At 37.1% G+C, this 20,430-nt stretch overlaps 1 protein-coding gene across 1 annotated transcript in view; it reads left to right on the forward strand.

Moving 5' to 3' along the window:
* The first annotated feature begins 5,068 nt into the window (after positions 1 to 5,068).
* Positions 5,069 to 20,430, forward strand: part of mrps18a (mitochondrial ribosomal protein S18A) — a 36,515-nt gene continuing 21,153 nt past the window's right edge. The window contains exons 1-3 of the mRNA XM_006625782.3: positions 5,069 to 5,253; positions 7,682 to 7,713; positions 11,828 to 11,932. Coding sequence (XP_006625845.2) covers positions 5,100 to 5,253; positions 7,682 to 7,713; positions 11,828 to 11,932 — 291 coding nt within the window. The 5' untranslated portion in view covers positions 5,069 to 5,099. The remainder of the gene's footprint in view (positions 5,254 to 7,681; positions 7,714 to 11,827; positions 11,933 to 20,430) is intronic.

Here is a 20,430-nt window from a genome sequence, read left to right on the forward strand (position 1 = left end):
TTCTAGAAAACAACCTCAAGTACAAAGAAAAACATGGGTGTACAGAATGAAAAAGACAGAAACAAAAAGCCTGGATCATCCTTCCAGCACTATGAATGATCCTTTATCAGCCATTCTCTCTGCAATTTCCATTTGATTTTACAGGAACAATGAGACATCAACAGAAGGTGTGTATATGTGTGGGGGTGGGAGGTACAAGCCCTCAATGACAGCTGCTTTTAACAACCCAGCCATCATTATCACACACATGTGGACAAAAAGTGTGACCTGTGAGTTGGTGAGTGATTGAGACTGATTTATGGGGTGAGAAAACAAATAGAAGCACAAGACAAAAAGTAGTTAATTCAGCATAACAGGAGCCTGGAAACCACGGACCAAAAAAACATTTTCATTTTCTTTCTGGCTTGTGTTTTACAATAAAAAAAGGAATTTTGTTGGATTTAATTATTATAAATCATTGGCTTTGAAAATGTTTCAGAACCAGTGCTTGCATTTTTGTTGCTGCATCTTAATTTCAGACACAGATTATGAGCATAAATAAAAAAAAATAATGTGATTTTTGTTCTTCATACCATTTGTCTTTTTTTAAACTGAATGCCCAAAAAGATTTTATTTAAAATAATATTAAACAAATATTAAACAGAAAACAGAATTTTCTTTCTATTGTCAAAATATTATTAAGACCTATAGTTGATTAAAAGCATGTCAGATTTTTAATTAAAAGGTAGTCATGTGTGCAAAGGTACTGAATTGATTTGCACATAAAAGTCATATTACAAATCTCAAAGGAGCAATGTAATAAGAAAAAACATGATCTCTGTTAAACCCACTTCAAATTCTAATTGCGGCAGTCTTCTTGTATATAATATAACCTTAATTTACAAAGACAGACTCCTAAAACTAGTGATGATATCATATACCCATTTTGATTGGTACAATTACATTTTATAGGGGAATAAGATCTATTTAAAATAGAGTAAAATATATAGTATCCATAGTATAAAAGCAAGTATGTTGCATTATAGTTTAATGGAATTTATGCATAACAGAAGATTTAGCTAATGCAGTATAATTAGCGTGATACAATATTGTTGGTACAACATCAGAAAGTACCATACCACCTCCACGGCCTACATTAGTAATAATAATATAAAAAATATTTTTTTGTCAGTTCAAAAATTTTGTGTAGTGATTGCAGCACAGGCAGAATCAATGTCTTTCCATGCTCTTAGCATTACATACAAGGTACACAACAAAACGGAATGTATTGTTTTAGGTGGATCAAAGAGTATTGTGACAGCTAGGGCGGCCTGGTGGCTAGGGTGGTGTGGTGGCTCTGTGGCTAAGGATCTGCACCTATGGCTCGAGGGTTGCAGGTTTGTATCCCGCAGCTGGCAGAGGAATCCTACGCTGTTGGTCCACTGAGCAAGGCCCTTAACCCCAACTGCTCCAGGGGTGCTGTATGAATGGCTGACCCTGTGCTCTGAACCCAAGCATCTCTCCCTATCTCTGTGTCTGGGTTGTACTGTAGGTTAGAGGTAGTATACCAGTAATACTAAGTAATTATTACTAAGTCATTACTAAGTAATACCAGTAATTCGCTGTATCACCTGCAAGTACACAGCCACCACCACACTCATTCAAGGCCCCTCAGGACAATTCCGGATCACCCTGACAGCATCTTGTACCTCCAGCAACCTTATTTACTGTATCTCTTGCAGTAAATGCCCAGCCATCTACATTGGAGAAACAGGAAGGAGACTCAGAGACCGCTTCAGAGAACCCGTCAGGGCTGTGAAGATTAAAGATCTCTCCAAGCCCATTGTTTCTCATTTCACCTCAGACGGCCACGACTGCTCTAATCTCTCCGTCTGTGTTCTCAAAGATGGTTTTCCGAACTCATACATCAGAAAGACCACTGAAACTAAAATTATTCTGCAGCTAGGATCACACATTCTCCCTTCCCTTAACGACAGACTACTGTTCTTTTAAATTTTCTCCATTCATTGGAAGTTTCATTTCACACCTCTTTGCACCCATTCTCACTTCACACCTCTTGATTGGCCTCTCTTTCTGTCCCACACTCCTCCTCCCTCCCAACCTTTGTTCTCCTGCTACTTTACTTTTGCCTACTGCCCTGTCTCTCTCACACCTGAAGAAGGCTCCACGGCCAAAACATTGTGTTCTCTTTCTTCTTTTTTTCAGCATGGAATAAACCTATTACGTATACCAGTAATGGCCTTGAATAGGTATAGGTGGATCAAAGGTAATATTTATATGTGAAAAAAGGGTACACCTTTCACGAAGGGTATGTGAAGGGTATGTGAAAAGACAAATTCCTGATACAAGAAATTGTATATGGCCAATAAAGTGATATTATAATCGATGTATTATTTAAAATACAGTATACTGTAATGCAGGTAGATAGTGCTGCTTAGCTAGGTTGCCCCCAGCAACCCAGTCCAAAGCAGTGCCCATTTGTCTTCAGATTCATGTTTTCCTTGGCATCTGTGCAGTTAGATTTAGTCAAGAAGTTTTTCGAATGCCGTGAAAATGTTCCCTTCCATGTCCAACCTTCCAATCTGAATATGTCAAACCCTCTCCCTCTTTTATTCTGTGTCTCATTATCTAAAGCTTTGTCAGGTTAGTCATAATCACATGAGTTTACAAGAAGTAATCATTATGCTTTCTGTTTACCTCATTGTGCTCTTCCTAGAACAATGTTCTATGGAATTTATACATCTTGGTCATATTACCATGCATCTTTACTTGTAGGATACAGATAATACCTTACTACTACTTCTTACACTGCTGGAAAATTGGCCAGTTCAGCTACACTTAGCTAAAGTCAGCAATGTGTCACTTTTGCATATTATGATTCCAAAGTTTTTTATCCTCACCCCAAGACAAATTCCCAGATTGTTTTGTGTTTCTTCTCAAGTGTAAGACATCACTAATTAATAAATTATCGAACTGCAACCCAGTCACTGTACTGTTTCTTGCTGTGAATGCCATTTCCAAGTTAAAAGGGAAGGAATCAAAATGGAAAGGATATTTCTTTTCAGTCTGTTCAAAGTCATTACAATAATAATAATGGCTTTTATTCCTGGTGCTCAGATTTCCTCCCTCAGCCCCAAAACACACTGGTAAGATAATTGGTTTCTGGGAAAATTGGCCCTAGGTGTGAGTGTGTGCCTGTTTATGCCTGTGTGTCTATCCAGTGATGGACTGGCATCCCATTCATGGTGTACCCTCCCTTGTTCCAGCTGCTTGCCGAGACAGACTCTGCCCTCCCTGCGACCCTGAACTGGAAATAATTTCTTAAAATTATTCAAAATGAATTGAAGAAGATGGACATTTGACAGATAAAAGTGCAGATTACAGGTTTATGAATAAAAATACCTTTATTAAAACTTCCTCTTAAAATGGGTAAAAAAAGATGCACAGAGAGTGTATTTTAAGATAATCTAAAACAATAAAAAGAAGGAGTTTCAGTTATGGATTCACCTGAAGTTGTGTTATTATTCTGTGTAATCAAGAGTTTAAAAGCTGTTAAGAGAAAATGTTTCTAGTCAGCATCCATCAACACACATTCATAAGCATATCCAGAAAGGAATCCTTCAGTACATTGCTTAAAAGACATATTTTACAGCTGCCACATTCTTTTAATGCATTCCAACAAGTCAGATTCAGTGCCTCACTGCTCTGTTACCACTACCTATGTTTCTTATCTTTCTCCTGCTGACCCTAAATTACCCAAACACATATTTTCTCACATGGATTCATTAGAGATTATAGAGCTGTTGATCAGAGAAAAAAATGCTCTTTAGTCTTTGTCAGCTAAATTGAGTAAAATAATTTGGTTCTGATATTACTGGGTTTATGAAAGTAAATGGAACTATCAGCTACTATTTTCATTTTACTTTGTTCTCACATATTAGACATATCTAATAATAATGAAAGTATTACACAAAAATGTCTTAACACCAAAATCAAATTAACCTGTTTCTGATGTTATCTCAATGGTAATAAAATAGTTTTTTTCTTATCATACCATTTGCATTTCTAACAATGGAGGAAGCTAAGCAAGTATAATAATGAATTACCCTATATCGTACTGTAGCGCTTTCAGGTTTACGTGGGTACGTGCCCTCACCGCTGCCACCTCAGGTCAGCCACCACCGCTGGGGGCTTGAACCCGGGCCTTCAGCATCACTCAACAGGGAACCAGTTCAGCTGAGCTAAAGGGAGATCTCCCGTCAGCCTGATGGCTGAGGTCCCTGCTATTCACAGGAAAGGGCAGTGATGTCACCGTGCTGGCAAGCCAGCTCTCACAACCTGTAATGTCGGCCATATGCGTTACACTACACAGACAAGATACGGAAGGTGTCAAAATTCTCCAACCATCCTACTGGGAAGCAAAAACAGTGTGTGGGGTTAGTCTCATCTATTCTACTAATGTTAATCTGTAGGTAATGGTGCTGACTGGTTTAATATGGTCAAAATATTCACTGAATTTGAAATGTTCACTAAAATTGAAAAATCTAAGTAGGACACAGAAGCCCCTGAGCTTAATGTAGTGCATAAATGCACAATGAACAATGGGATAGCAGAAGGATAATGAGAGACTTTATAGTATTTCTTTTCATATATATGTTTCACAGTGATGTGAAATATATACAGTGGTGCTAGAAAGTTTGTGAACCCTTTAGAATTTTCTGATGTTCTGCATAAATTTGACCTAAAATTTGATCAGATCTTCATCTAAGTCATACAAATAGATAAAGAGAACACTAGCAACACGCAGTTTAACAGCGGAGATCCCATTCAGCAGTTTCATACTAAATGCATTGATTTTAAAGTACAAATTTGTTCAAGTTACAGTGATTTAGAAATGCAGTTAATACAGTTAAAAACAAAAGGAAGTAAACCTCGCTAAAATCAAAGGGAAATAAACCTATTTAATCATTTCGTGAAATTAACAGTTTCTTTTTTTATTTTTATTGGAGTCCGCATTTATCCATCTACTGCTCTCAATCTGCTCAGCGCGGAAGCGGAAACGCAAGTCTTGCCTGTGACAGCAGAAGGTCAGCGGCAAGATGGCAGCGCGCAGCATGTTGAGGTCTGTGTATCTGTCTGCTATAGGTTTTCAGCATCTCGCTATAAATTATCAACAAAAGATTTTCCAAAAGTTTACTGGGACTCCAATATTATCTGTTTTGGGGAGCTGTCCGAGCAGAGGCATCAGAGAAGGTAAGTTCTACTCGATGAATTCTGTGTAAAAATTGAGCCTTATGGTGAATGCATGGAAGTTAAAACGGCAGTATAAAGATATTTTTAACTACTTGATTTTTAGATCTCATTAAATTGGGTTTTCATTGTCTTAATTTAATTGCACGACCCCAAAAGATCTTATGCAAAGTTAGTGAAATTTTGGGGGGGGGTTAAATGGAGTTATATTACATATCACGTGTAATTTCTGCATACTTGAGCTGATAAATCATATTGTTGAACGAAAAACAAAAATCTCCCTGCCGTACTGAAAGAAATACGGAATGATACTAGCAACATGTTAAAATACACACAGCACATGTTTTTTATCTACTTTTTTTGTATTAAACTCCCATTTGACCAAAAAAGCTGACCTGTTTATTCGACAGTTTATACTAAGAGTTAAATACGTTCTTCGAAAGTAGCCTTTTTATTTGTTCCCATTGTTATCTGCTATCTGCTGCCTCTGTTTGAAGATGATTTGGTTTCATGTACAGTATTGTTGTGTTGTTTTTACTATTTGCACAGACTTTTATGACGTGTATTGAGGACGCTTCCTAAACTTGACCTTCTTTGGGAAGCCTATGGATGGGTTGATCTTAATCACACTGTTTGACACTTTTCACTCCCATCACTTTTACCCTGGTTGCAACCCACTTATTGATAGTTTGGGTCAAAGTTTTTGCTTGTGTGAAAGTACAATTGTTCAGTGGGACATGGCTAAATGTGGTGTAGGAATAATCACTATCACTTCTCACTGTGACCCTCACCCGAATAAGCAGATTTCAGAATGGTTATATGGATTAATTTACTGGACACTGCAGAGAATAAAAATGTATACCATCTGGGAGAAGTAAAAACATCTCTTACTATAAATATTGTCATTGCAGGGCAGTATAATTAATATTTATTGTTATATTTGTTAAAATAAAAATGCAGTTCATCACCCTTCTGAACAGTGGCATCAGAGTCCAGTGTCATCAGAGGCAACCAGATACTTCTCAAATCTGACTTTTTTGTTGTTCCTTTGATTTATATTGATAGAAATTGCTTATTTACTTGAAATTTATCATTAATTCCATTCTCAAACAAAAAAAAAATACTGAGCTTTTATATTGCAGCTGCAATCTGACACATTGTTGTAAAATAACTATTCAGATTGTACTCTTTGACCACTAAAGTGTTCCCCCTAAAAAGCAGACATTGTTTTAGCAGTCTGCATTTATGTCATATAGGTAAATATGTGTGGTTTTAGTAATGGCATTCTTGAATAACTTACAACTCTATAACAGGCACAGTCCTGGGTGAGAGTCTGGGGAGTTATTGTATCTCTGGCTATAATTACAGCTAGGTGGTGCTGACATGTTGCCACCTGACCTTTGCAACACAAGCAAGAGATGAGCCTAAATTCCCATCTCCATCCTTCTGAACCTTTAAGTGCTGCATCATTGTCAGATAGTGGAAGAGATGATGTGTCCAGTTTACCCAGTCTCCAGATGGCACCCTGAGAGCCAAAGACTTAAAACACATGTTAGCAGCAAGATTCAGAGTTTACTCAGCTGGGAGGCAGGGCAAAGAAGGGAACAGATGGGTCTTTGGCTGTATGGTAGACACTGATCATGGCCATAATCCCAATGTTGGCGGACTGTTCACATTGCCTGCAGATGGCAGAGCCCATCCCAATGGCAGTGGTAAGCTAGTACACTAGGAAGCCATGAAATAGCTGAAGGAAAGAGGTGGTGTCTGGTGAGCCCACCTCAGATTTGGCCTGCAACAGGCAGTTGACTTTGGGGGCAGACTGGGGAGGTGTTTTAAAGGCCGATGTGAAGCTGTGGCAGAACCAGTGGGCTTGTTAAAGAGGTGGTGGTCTACCCAGTGCCCTGAATGGAGGACAAAAAGAATGAAAAAAGGAATATTGGGATCCAGGTCCCTATTTACAAACATTTTTCAGAGACTGTAATAAGCTACCCATCCATATTGCCCCTTCTTCTTTCAAGAAGTGGTGGATGAGATCTGTGGATCTGGGAGCTACTAGCTACCAAAATGAGCTAGATGGACTGGATAGCTTCCTTTTGTTTTATTTCTTCTTACATTATTAAATGAAGCAATATTCAGTTTTCATGACTACAATACTGTGTATGTATGAGGAAGTTTCGATTTTATGTATACAGACTGTTTTCTTAATTTGTTATATAAAAATGCTAACAGTGATTTGTTCCATTCAGAAAATGATCCATCAACGGCAAAAAAAAACAATAGGCCCAGAATAGGTGTTGTTAACTGTAGGTTCTTAATGTTAATTTTGTTTTTATGTGATTTGTTATTTTTTCTTGTTAAGCGATGTTATTATGCAATCAAAATATTTTTAACGTAGCAGCTCATGTTTCTTTTTTAACTTTATATTTTGCAGTGGTGGAGAAAAAAGATGGAAAAACAACCGTAGTAAGTAACCATTTAAATTGCACACATTTATAACATCTGAGCAGTGACATTTTTGCATTGTTTATTGCTGTACTAACATGTACTGTATGTTAGTACATTGCACAGTGCATAACAGAGCACCCAATTTTATTAAAATTAACACTCATGTGGACTTTTTCTTAATGCCTCACAGTTCTATGTTCAGAAGTATAAAAATAAGTGTTTTTTTTACCAGAATAATTTAATGTTTACCAGAATACTATAAACCAAGAGATCATATTGTATGAGAGATCAAAGATGTCAGACAAAGAATATAATAACATCTTTTTTGTTGTAATCTGATGTACAGGCAAATTGCAGTTTGCATATGATTTAAGGTAAAGGTCAGCTGTCTGGGTAAATTACATCAAGATTTCATTTGGTAAATACATTGATTTTTGTTGTTGTTGCTTAAGTCATTGATTGAATTATCTCTGAATCTCTCTAATCATATTTTGAAATAATCAAAACCAGATTGCTTTGCTTTTTCCTTAGCCAACATTATTAATATAATAATGTGTTGTATCTGTTTTTTTTTTCCCTTTGACAGAAATGTCATGTTTGCTTAGCTGTCTCCAGCTAATGCAGTTTTATACCTTTGCCTTTTAAAAGTCTTTCAGCAAGTTTCTGGAGGGCAGGCCAAGCTTTCTGTCTCACAGCAAGGAGAGAAATTCATGGGTTTTCGATGGCACTTGAACCCGTAAACATCTTTTTGTTGAGGTCTCCCATTCCAGCGCTAAACAGGCCCAATTTTGCTTAGATATGCTGAGCTTTACTGTTGAACTACAGGTACTTTGAATGACAGGTCCTTTAGGAAATGAAGTTGTGAAATCTTTGAGGATGATAGTCATTGAAACAAATGGAAGTGTTGTTGAGCTGCTTCACTTAACTTAATCTGTCTGAACTGTTAGACAATCATTCCAAATTGATTATAAATATTAAAAACATAAAATATGTATGTTCTTTGTCTCTATGTGTGTCTGTAAACCGTGACTGGTAGATCAGTTGAAGATGGATGGTACATTTTGTATGTTTTGTAGCGTTTGATTTATTAGTTGATTGAGTTTAGAAAGTGTTCTGTCGTGGTTTTAAGGAACAGTTCTAAAGGAATCTGGTTGTCTTTTGTTTCTATGTAGCTAGTATGGCCCAGTATAGCCAGAGACCTTCTTGTCTTGCGCATTGATGTTAAGTTTGAATGCTTAGTGTTTCATGGTGTAGCAACGCGGCAGTGGGAGGAGCCGCAGAGAGCACCGGTATGAGTCCCCATCTGAGGGTGAGGTTAGCGAGAACCAAAAAGAAAACAAAACAAAAGGCAAAAAATACAAAAATTGCCCCGTTATGTAGACCGGCGACCAGGCTGGACTTACCCTATCTAACAGGGTCCAGCCTGGAAAAAGAACCCCACTTGGTGGTGGGGACCAGACTGGATTTGCCCTGCTTAGCGGGGTCCACTCTGGGAGTGCAGGCAGGGAGTGCAAGACCGAAAATAAAAACTAATTGTGGAGAAAGGTAAGCCTGTCCCGGTATCGATCCAGGACGGGACAGGCTAAAAGAAGAAAAACGGGATCGGGTACAGTCCCTTCTGGGACTGCCGGTGTATGGATCATATCCTTCCTGGTGTTGCCATGCTCGTCCTCTTCTGGGGGGTGCCTTTAAAGAGCCCTCACAGCTGCAGCACATCTTTGATTGGTGCGTGCAGCTGTGATTCCAAAGGTCTGCTCCTCCAGAGTTCTGCCTCCAAACTGAACACGCCCCTCGCGTGTAGTGTCACAATGGGCAAAGGTCTCTAAGGACTATACTGAAGTGACAGTTTTCTACAGCTCAAATCTCAAAAATCTGTTTTTAACTGAGGATTTAGGAGGGGCCACATCTGGAAAAATTCATATTGCTGATGGCTAAAAGCCCTGAGGCAAAGTATAATGTAATGCTAAGAGTATATAGTAGTAGTTATTTTAAATAAATGTGGTTTAACACAGGGCTTGTAAGTTAAAAGTATTCACATTCTCTGCCAGTGCAGAATGGTTACATATTTAGAAATTGCAGTGCTTCTCAAAAACCATTGGGTATTGGTCTCTGTTACAGTGGGCGCTACTTTAATTTTGGTATGTAAGTTGTATTCTTTGACACGCTCAGCTCCATAAAGCTGAAATATATCCAGAAAACCAAGTCTGCCTTGAAATTCTGGTTGCATGTCTTGTGGATTTCCTGAATTAGCATTCCAAGCTTATGAGTCCTGTCCTTCTATTTACTAAAATCTGCTGTCTATTGATTTGTGTCTTAAAAAGTCAAATATTAAAAAAACAACTTCAGCTCAGCTTGCTTATAACTAAGATCTCTGTATAAATTAGTGTGTCCTCTGCCCCTATGTCCTTTAAAGTGCATTGTCTCATTTAAATTGTCTAGTGTTGTGTAGTGTTGATATAGAGATACAGGGGCTATCAAAAATATTCGCCTCCTTGGACTTTTTTTACATTTTATTGTGTTACAATATAGAATCATAATATATTTAACTTGGAGTTATTTTTCTGTTGATGACAGAAAACACTCTTTAATGTCAAAGTGGAAGCAAATTTCGACATATCCTCCTAAATTAATTATAAATATAAGGTGGAAAATATGATTGCATACGTATTTCACCCCCTTTGAGAGGTATAGACACATTTGGCAGAAATGACAGCCATAAGTCCTTTTGAATAAGTGTCTTCCAGCTTTGCACATTTGGACACTGTAGTTTTAACCCATTCCTTTTTTTAGGATTGCTCAGACTCTCTCAGGTTGAATGGAAAATATTAGTGAACAGGTATTGTCAACTCTTGCTACAGATTCTTGATTTGACTGGGCCCCTCCAGAGCATTGTCTTTATTTCTTTTAAGACCACTCCATTGTGGCTTTGGCTGTATGTTTAGAGTGCAGCAGGTTTTCCTCCAGGATTTCTCTGTACTTTGCTGCATCCATTTTCCCCTCTGTCTTTACAAGTATTCCAGGCCCTGATGCAGTGAATCTTCCCTATAGAACGATACTGCCACCACCATGCTTTACAGTAGGGATAGTGTTCTCAGGATAATATTCACTGTTACGCTTGCACCAAGCATAGCAATTACCATTGAGGCCAAAAAGGTCAATTTTGGTCTCGTCAGACCATAGGATCTTCTTCCATTTGGTCTCAGAGTCCCCCACATGCCATCTGGCAAAGTACAGTTGAGATTTGATGTGAGTTATTTTTCATTTTCCCATGAAGCCAAAATTTGTTAGGCACTCAGGCACTTGTCGTATGCACAGTTTGTCCCATCTCACGAATCCATGAAAAACTAATTCCTTTAGAGTTGTCACAGGCACAGTGCGCTTCTTGCCTGGGAACTCAGTTTTTGAAGACACCCTGTTCTTCACAGTTGTGTCTTGTGGCTCATTTTCTGTATTTCTTTATAATGGACTTTACTGTGTGTTGGGATATATGTAATGCCTTGAAAATTTTCTTATACCTTTCTCCTGATTGGTTCTTTTCAATAACCTTATCCCAGATTTACTTTGAAAGTTCCTTTGTCTTCATGTTGCAGTTTTTGTTTGGAACTGTCCTAATCAACTGTGGGACCTCACAGATATTGGTCTTTTATCCTGAACTCACGTGAAACACCCTAATTTCACACAGGTGGACTGCATTCAACAAATTATGTGACCTCTAAAGACATTTGCTTGCATCAGTGTCTATTTAGGTACGTCATAGTAAAAGGAGTGAATACTTATGCAATGACTTATATTCTGTTTTATATTTATAATTATTTTAGGAGGATCCGTAGAATTTCACAGTAAATTGTGAAAAAGTCCAAGGGGGCTGAATACGTTTTGATTTAAAACTGTTATTAGTTTTAAAATTATCACTTCTCTTCCTGTTTCCATGTGTATTCAAACATGTATTTTATCCTTAATTTTAATCTGAATTTTAATTTGACTTAATTGCACAATTTCATGTAGAGTCTTGATATTTTTAACAAAATATTTTTCTTTTTAAAAGAAAAAAACGTACATGTATAGCTCAGGGTATATTACCATGGAAATCTAGCTTGATATCTAATGGTATTCTTATTATTTGGTTTTCCAGATAGAAGGAAAGTTAGTTGCTACTCAACCTCAGCCTGAACCACCAAACCCTTCTGGGCAGTGTCCAATCTGCCGTTGGAACCTGAAGCACAAGTATAATTACACAGTAAGTATTGACTGACATAATTGTAAATGTTTACTGTACAGACTGTTACATAAAAGGACAGTTGTTAATCTTCTAGAATTACAATTACAGTCATTGATAAGAATCAGGCTAATGTCGATTTTTCCTGTGCCAGTTTATAATGATTACAATCTTCTAACATTTATCAAGAGAAATAACAAAGTCAAATGTGATTTTTGTTTCATTTTTGAAATAATTTATGGTGATCAAATAATGTACCAATTGTTTGTCAACTAATACTTTAACAAAGAAATAATTATCAAAAATGCTAATGCTATTCTAACAAGCTGAAGACTACAATTAGTGTTATTTACAATGAGAGCTAGATTCCACTTTCCTAGAAAGACCACTTTCCTAGTAAACAGAGCAATAGAGCTTCCCTTTCTTAGTCTAAAATTGATTATTGATATAATTACCTTCACAAACAGAGAGCGCCACTGTTGTAAATACAGTTATTAAAAGGCAAATACAAACTGAGTTCAGTAGGGCTGGTGTTGAAACACTATGTTTCAATAAGGCATTCTTTCTCAGGTCTGCTTTTTAAAATATCCAAGAATAAAAACATGTGCAATGGACTTTTAAAGGAAATTTGCTTGGTGGATTAAAGGAAATTATTGTTTCTTAGAAAATAATTTTAAAGATGCACTCTCAGTCTGAAATGTATGTTCTCTATGAAAAGTTCAGGTTTGTAGAAATGTAGTAATCATACTGTATTGATAGTGGACTTGAATTCCTGATGGCTTTTTGAACATATCCAGACCCCTGTCTTTATTCTCCTGTTCTTTGTACCTCTACTCCTTTAACCTTTTGCTTAATGTTTATACTTTGAAATGTTTCAGAAATAGTATTAATCTTTTCCTTCAAAGTTAGGTGCCAGGATGTCTTGTTTGAACGTAATTTGTCACTATTACATATTAAGGCTTCACTTTTTATGCCAAATTGTGTTGATAATGTTTTGTTTAAACAAACTAGATTTCCAGCACTAAAGTTTCAGGAACACATTATTTGAATGTTTCTATATAATGGATTCATGATCCATTCATAACTGATTCACAACACATTATAATCACATACATAAAGCTATAAAGGTACATGCAAATCACATAGCTTGTGTATAAGAGGTCATGACATTTGTTTTAGCATCGTTCAAGTGCTTACAATGTGTGAGACAAAACAAATGTCATGACTAGATATATAGCGTTCAGATATATTAGGAAGAACAGTGGTCCCAGTACAGATCCCTGTCAAAGTTCACTTATTACTTCACCCCAATTTGAAGATTAATATCTTATATGTACTCTGTGTATTAACCAAATTAAAAATTCAGACACATTTAAATTTAAATGAACTGAGGGGCTATGTATATATTTTTTCCATTTGATGTGTATTTACAGGGGATGCAGCAACTTGTGTTGTAATAAAAAGTGCCCAACATGGTAGTAGACAGTTAAGGGAACTATGGACAGGGAGGCTATCATCATTGCCATTAAATGATTGGTGGGTCCAGGAAAAAAATTGTTTAATGAACTTGGGAATAGAGCATGGGAACTTGGTTGTTAAGGTGAAAGAGGAAAGCAAATAGAATGCAGTCCTGTATGTGGGACTTCCTCATGAGGAAGCAGCCATATCACCCTGCAACTCACAACTGGCAACCCACTGAAGCTAAGCAGGTGTGAGCCTGGTCAGTACCTGTATGGGAGACCTCATGGGAAAAACTAAGGTTGCTGCTGGAAGAGATGTTAGTGGGGCCAGCAGGGGACACAGGAGATGTGTGTTTCAAAGGGTTTATAATACACAGAAGTCTTAAATTGTTGTATTGTTTTTTTTTACAGTTTCTTTGTATACATTTCCAATATTAATTAACTTGATCCTATATATTTTCATGAATCATTTTCTTTCACTATCAGTACCTTCATTTTGATCACTGCAATTTAGGAGAGGGAACTGGAGTTCTACGGCATATAGCTTTATTGTGAGTGCTTGTGTTTTAAACTATGAAACCTCATGGTGCTGGTCACAAAAACTGAGCTCTTTGACTCTGTACTGTAGAATACAAAAAGCAGTCTGACACAATGTAGGCATTTTAAACCCTTGTGCTGGGATTCGTTTAAGTGCAGTGGGGTACATATAAACTAAGTCTTGTTTGGGAGCCAACTAAACATCTTTACGTCTTGGTTTTTGCTCCGAGACTCGATCCCTGCCTCCTAACCCTGACAAATATAGATTTTCTTCCTTTTCCATTCAGACACAATCTGCTCTTGTGGCGACCAAAGGCTTCTTTTCAGCTCACTTTTCAACCTGACCTTTTTCCAGGCTCTCTGTCTGGCTGTCCTGGCCTCACCATAACCCTTGGACAGCAAAAGATTATGGAGCTGTACATGTTTTATACACCCCGGTTGACCTTTGCCCCCTGTCATACTGTCAGCTGGGTGAGGGGAGTTGCAGAGCTGTAGTCCATTACTGTCTCTCTCAGCTCATTTATGGTGTCTCTGCCCATCAAAGTGTCACACAGCATAAACCATTTTCAATATGTATCCAAAGGTGAAATAAAAATGTTACAAATTGTTTTACAATGTAGTGAATAAAAATGATTTCCTCCTGTAACAAAACATTTAAAAAATACATTAAAACCAAATCATTTCTCTGTAAAACCTTTTGAACCCTTTTATAAAAACTTATCATGCATTTACATAAAAACTTATCTTGCATTAGGTGCTAATGATCTCCTCATGACAGCTGGTGCAAATGCACTTAGTTTTCTTAGATCTCAGTACTGCATTTCCTTAAGTAAATTATGTCATTTTACTTGGTATGACGGTGTTAAGTATCTGTATTACGTGATGTGACTTAAATGTTACCTTGCTGAGCTTTAAAATTTCACTTCTCTTGGTTGTTTTAATTCTAAGGTTGGTTGATTGGTTACATCTTGTCTTCCAGAGAGGTCATTCCTGGTCTCTCTGCTATTCTGTATCTGTTTTCCTTTTTTAATTACTCAAGTTACATGTTCAGAATAATCATAAATCCATTTTCTATACTACTTTATCCAGTATCTGGTCATGGGAAGAGACAGTGACTAAACTGGCAAGCAATGAGAGCAGACAAACGCACACTCACACCTGAGCCAGTTTTCCCAGAAGCCAATTAACCTACCAGTATGACTTTGAACTTTGGGAGGAAACTGGAGCACCCACAGGAAACCCATGAAAATGCAGGGAGAACATACAAACACCATGCGTATAGCACCCAAGAACCAGAATTACTATTTCAATGCAAATTCTATGTCCATACAAAACTTGAAGCTAAAATTGGTGTTTCAGGACTCTCTGATTGCATTCTGGATATATCAGTTAAAGACTTAAATAATGGATTGACATCGAAACTGTAGGATCAGAAAAACATGTTTTTACAAAATTTTATTGATTTACATGATTTTATTTTTCCATCTGCAAATATTCCTAAATTGTCACCGTGGCTGAAAAGCCAATCAATGAGTTTGTTTTATTAAGGATTGGTTTTAAAATCATTATTACATATAAGGCTCTATATGACACTGCTATTGTCTGTCCATCATATATTTTCTCCCTTCCACATGATAATAATAATAATTGCTTACACTTATATAGCGCTTTTCTGGACACTCCACTCAAAGCACTTTACAGGTAATGGGACTCAGCTCTGCCACTACCAATGTGCAGCATCCACCTGGATAATGCGACGGCAGCCATAGTGCGCCAGAACGCTCACCACACATCAGCTATGATCATTTATTCAGGTGATACTGTTGTACAGTGCGCATCTTCAGTTGGGTCTGCTAGGCCCAATGCTTCTTCTGGTTCTTGTCCAAGCAAATTCAATCCAATTCAGACCAATACTTCATTGCCAGCAATGTTGATTGAAATTTGCTTTAGTGCAGCCCAGATAAAACCAACAAAAACACATATTAAGCTTACACATACAACATATTGAGGTGCCTAATTATCTCTAGAATGGTTGGAACTGGATGGAACTGAACAGTACTCCCAAAGGTGACCACTCTGAATCATAGTTCTATAGAAGTATGTAATTTCTTCCTGCATTTCTTCTTTACTCCCTCAACTGTCGTTAGGAGTATATCCTCTGATTGGCTTTCTTCATGATGAGGCTGGTATTAACTTCCCACTTCAGTGATTGACAGATGGTCATGCCAAGAAACCAGTCTGTTTACCAGCTGGCCATTAACCACAACTGGTGGCGGATCACCACCAGCTCTGCGAACGTCTATCACCAACTCTTTGGTCTTTACTAGAGTTGAGCTATATAATTATACTCATTACAACACTTGGCCAGTGCACTGACCTCATGTCTATATGCTGTTTCATCATTTGTAAATCTACCAATTTTATTTTCACTGTAACATCCTAACTCCCTGCTAAATCACAGATTGTTATTACCAATGACAATCACTGTCTTACACAAAATGCACTCATTGTCAGAAAAATTAATCAAAGAGCTAAATGTATAAGTATGTTCACCTAGGTCACAACATGCCTCCCTAAAAACAGTCCAGTCAGTATTATCCAAACAATCATTTTACATGGTCACAGCTGAGGAAGACCGTGGTTTCACAGTCCTGAATAATGGTTTGGTGGATTTCAATTTTTGGCAATATTTAGGAATGAGAAAGATCACATTGTGATCAGACTGACCAAAAAAGACCCATGCTACAACATGAAGTACACCGGTAATAGTAATAGAAGAGTCTCTATGTTTGGTAAGCAAGACTGCGAGACAGATTTAGTATACTAACCCCACCTCTGGTTCACATAAAAACAGACTCCTCCGCCCCTCCTTCTGGGTGAGTCTTGGTGTAGGGAGAAGTCCCGCTGGTGTAGAGCTGAATCTGGTACTGTTGAGTCAGGTCTTAGTAAAACACATCATCGAGCAATCACCAGCACCTCATCTGGAGCAGATGAGAGTAGGCAGCTCCTGCTTGTTAGCCAGGGAACATACAGGGTCAAACTAGGCAGTGGTGAGCGGTGTTTTCATAGCCAAAGATGTAGTAGAATGCCAGCCCATTTCCCCCACTTTCTGGGCTGATGTTTTATGTTTCTTGTAGTAGCTGTGTGATACACGTAAACCACACTTCCTCTGTTGTGATCCAGTTTTGACAGTGTTGCTTCCATTCTACCTACTGCTCTGGGTAACTAAAGTAAAAAATCTGCTGAAAAGTAGTACTCCCTTCTTTAGGTATAACGTGAAACTTTCACTTTCACTATGTGAAAGTGAAAAGATTATCTTTAAGGCAATTATGCCCCCTTATTATTTACACCTATAATGAAGTCATGTGAATCTTTGTATTGGACCTGTACAATTAGGAGTTAGATACCCAGGCAGGCACATAAAGGGTTCTGCACCCCCCCCCCCCCTTCTACCTGTACTAACCCATTAATTGTAAATCATTTGATCACACATCCTGGTAGGTCACTCTGTATTCTATTGTTCCAGAATCTCATTGAAAAGTCACGGCAGCTATTTTGGAATTTTCCAGTTCCCGATGTGTAAGCTCTGCTTTATAAAAGAGTATAAACGGACAGTATGCAAATCTATTAAAAATTATAATCCAATAAACTAAAGTAAAAAATCTGATGAAAAGTAGTACTCCCTTCTTTAGGTATAACGTATTGAAAATAAAGCTCTTCAGTGTGTCTGTTTAAAGTTTGTCTTAAGTTTAGTCATTCTTTGGGTGTGATGTAATATACAAGGATTGAAATTTTCATGCAATCTATATTCTATATACAGAATCATTAAACAGGTTTGGAAAGGTGCGGGAATGGTAGCACAGTAAAACTAGTAAAGGAGTAAAAGATTATTTTGAAACCCGTAGTTGCTCTATTGTTGTCTGTCAAGATCTGAATAGCCTGTTCTTATAACCAGTTGTAGGATCTTTACAAAGCCACACAATGCTTTTTGTGCACAGAATGCCTTCACTACTCTTCTCCATATGCACATAGCTGCAAATTCAGTGCAGCATGCCAGATTATTTCTCCAGAATCCCTAGACGGTTTTTATGTGAAAACCCTGGGAACAAGTTGTGTCTGGAGCTGGAACAAAGACTTTAGTAATTGTATTCAAGTACTGTTCAGTGAGTTATGGTTTCATTTACAGCAAGAATCCCCTTTACAGTAAAGACTGAAATATTGCCCACTATTCGAAAGTGATTTCACATTGTTCCCACACTACCGAAACAGATCCGTATCTCTGCTCTCTGGAACATTAAAATGCAATATCAATGTTTTTAACTCCCTAATGTCTTTTTAAAAAGAAGATTATGATATTTTTGTAAACATAACTTTAAATAATTATAGAAACATGGAAAAAGGTTTTAACTCAACAAAAATTCACTTAGTTGTTCACATTCTCCACAGCAAAACAACTTAGTGCTTTTAGATAGTGTTGACAATGTAAAGGACTTTGGCTAACGAAATACTGATTGTTGATTGAAATATAAAATGGGAAGACTTGTTATTTTAGTTTCTTGATCTGAATTTGCAGCAAACATTTTTTTTACTCAAAAAGATTAAATTAGCTTAAGCAAACATTATTGCTTCTGTAAACATGATATACTGTATGGTCAGTAATATAAAGAAAAACAATCTGTTCAGTTTCTTTTTTATGGGAAGGTGAATAGGGTAGCAGTAAAAGAACCTTTGAAAGATGTTTTTATAACATGCAGCACACTGTGCATATGGTAGGGTATCAACAGTGAAACATGAACCAGAAGATACAAGTGGAAATCACTACTGGGGAAGTACATTTAAAACTGAGAACAGGAGGTACTTTTGTTTTACACAAATTATTGTGGGAATCTGGAACTAGCTACCCAGTCATGTTGTCAAAGGATCCCTGGCTTTTTTCAAGACACAGCTGAATGAGATCCTTGGACCAACAAGCAATTTTGGGCTCCTCTGATTTCTATCCTTTCTTGTGTTTTTTTTAATTTTAACTAGAAATAAGAAACACTTTAAACAATTGCCTTCATGCTGTCTGCATCCCATCCACCCCCGGTATGTGGTGTGCAAGCATCTTGAAGCCATACTTCTCAAGTATAGCATAATATTGACATTTTTGGAGTTCTGCCAACATGGTGTTGCTGACCCCTCTCATGTTCCAGCTATGTGAAAGTGAAAAGATTATCTTAAAGGCAATTATGCCCCCTTATTATTTACACCTATAATGAAGTCATGTGAATCTTTGTATTGGACCTGTACAATTAGGAGTTAGATACCCAGGCAGGCACATAAAGGGTTCTGCACCCCCCCCCTTCTACCTGTACTAACCCATTAATTGTAAATCATTTGATCACACATCCTGGTAGGTCACTCTGTATTCTATTGTTCCAGAATCTCATTGAAAAGTCACGGCAGCTATTTGGAATTTTCCAGTTCCCGATGTGTAAGCTCTGCTATATGAAAGAGTATAAACGGACAGTATGCAAATCTATTAAAAATTATAATCCATAATTATTATTAGTTGCTTTAGTTTAAGTCGGTTCATTTTCCAGAATTACAATAAATATTGTCAGAAACAGATGGCTTGTTGGTTTTAACTTTAAGATCTTAATCCCTCTAATATGATACTTCAGTTTCACCTATTACAAAGGTCTTCCAGAGGGGCATTGTTGCCATCTGTAACGTTAAGCATGTTATTAAATGAACTTCTGTAAACGTCGTGTAAATTAATTACGTAAGACATTTCCTTTTCATCTTCAGTAACTCCATCATTATCCCAAGCTCTAGACCGCCTACATCATTGTTCATTTGTTTTGTTGAACCACGGGTATTTAAATTTGAGTATTCATAATAGGTATTTTGATATCCTAAAATATCCTGTTTTGTATGATCTTTTTGCCTTCTGATCGTAGTCCTTTGTTACTTTTCCTTTTATGTGAACATTACAATACAGTTTTTCACATAAAGGTCTTCTAAATCTACTGAAAAGATTTAGATTGAACAGAAATTATAAAGACTGTTTTAAAGAAACTGACTTGTATAAGTTTTTTTTAATCGTTTAATAGTGAACTTCAGATGCGCTTGTGCATGTTCATTAAAACTTTTTAATGTTTCCTGTTTAAGCACATAATCATAAACTTAGTATATAATAGCAAAGATCTTTTCCCTTTCTTGGCAGTCATTTTATAGGTTTTTATTTTTCCTCTTTCCCTAATGAAACATAAGACTCACACTTAATAAAGGGGAACCTTCTCGGATCAGGCAAAATAAAAAGCGACAGTAGATTTACTTTATACAAAACTTTATCTTTGTATAAAATCTTGTTTCCTCATGTTTGTATCATACCACCAGAAATTCTAACCATCAGATCGATCCCCAAATAGGGATATTTCTTGTTCACATTTAGTACAGTTGCTGCTAAATGACTGTAATATGTGTATCTCACTGTGGCAAAAAGGGATCTGGACAGACTTAAAAGGTTTGCTGGCACTG

This window comes from Lepisosteus oculatus, chromosome 2, assembly GCF_040954835.1.
Source record: "Lepisosteus oculatus isolate fLepOcu1 chromosome 2, fLepOcu1.hap2, whole genome shotgun sequence".
NCBI lineage: Eukaryota > Metazoa > Chordata > Actinopteri > Semionotiformes > Lepisosteidae > Lepisosteus > Lepisosteus oculatus.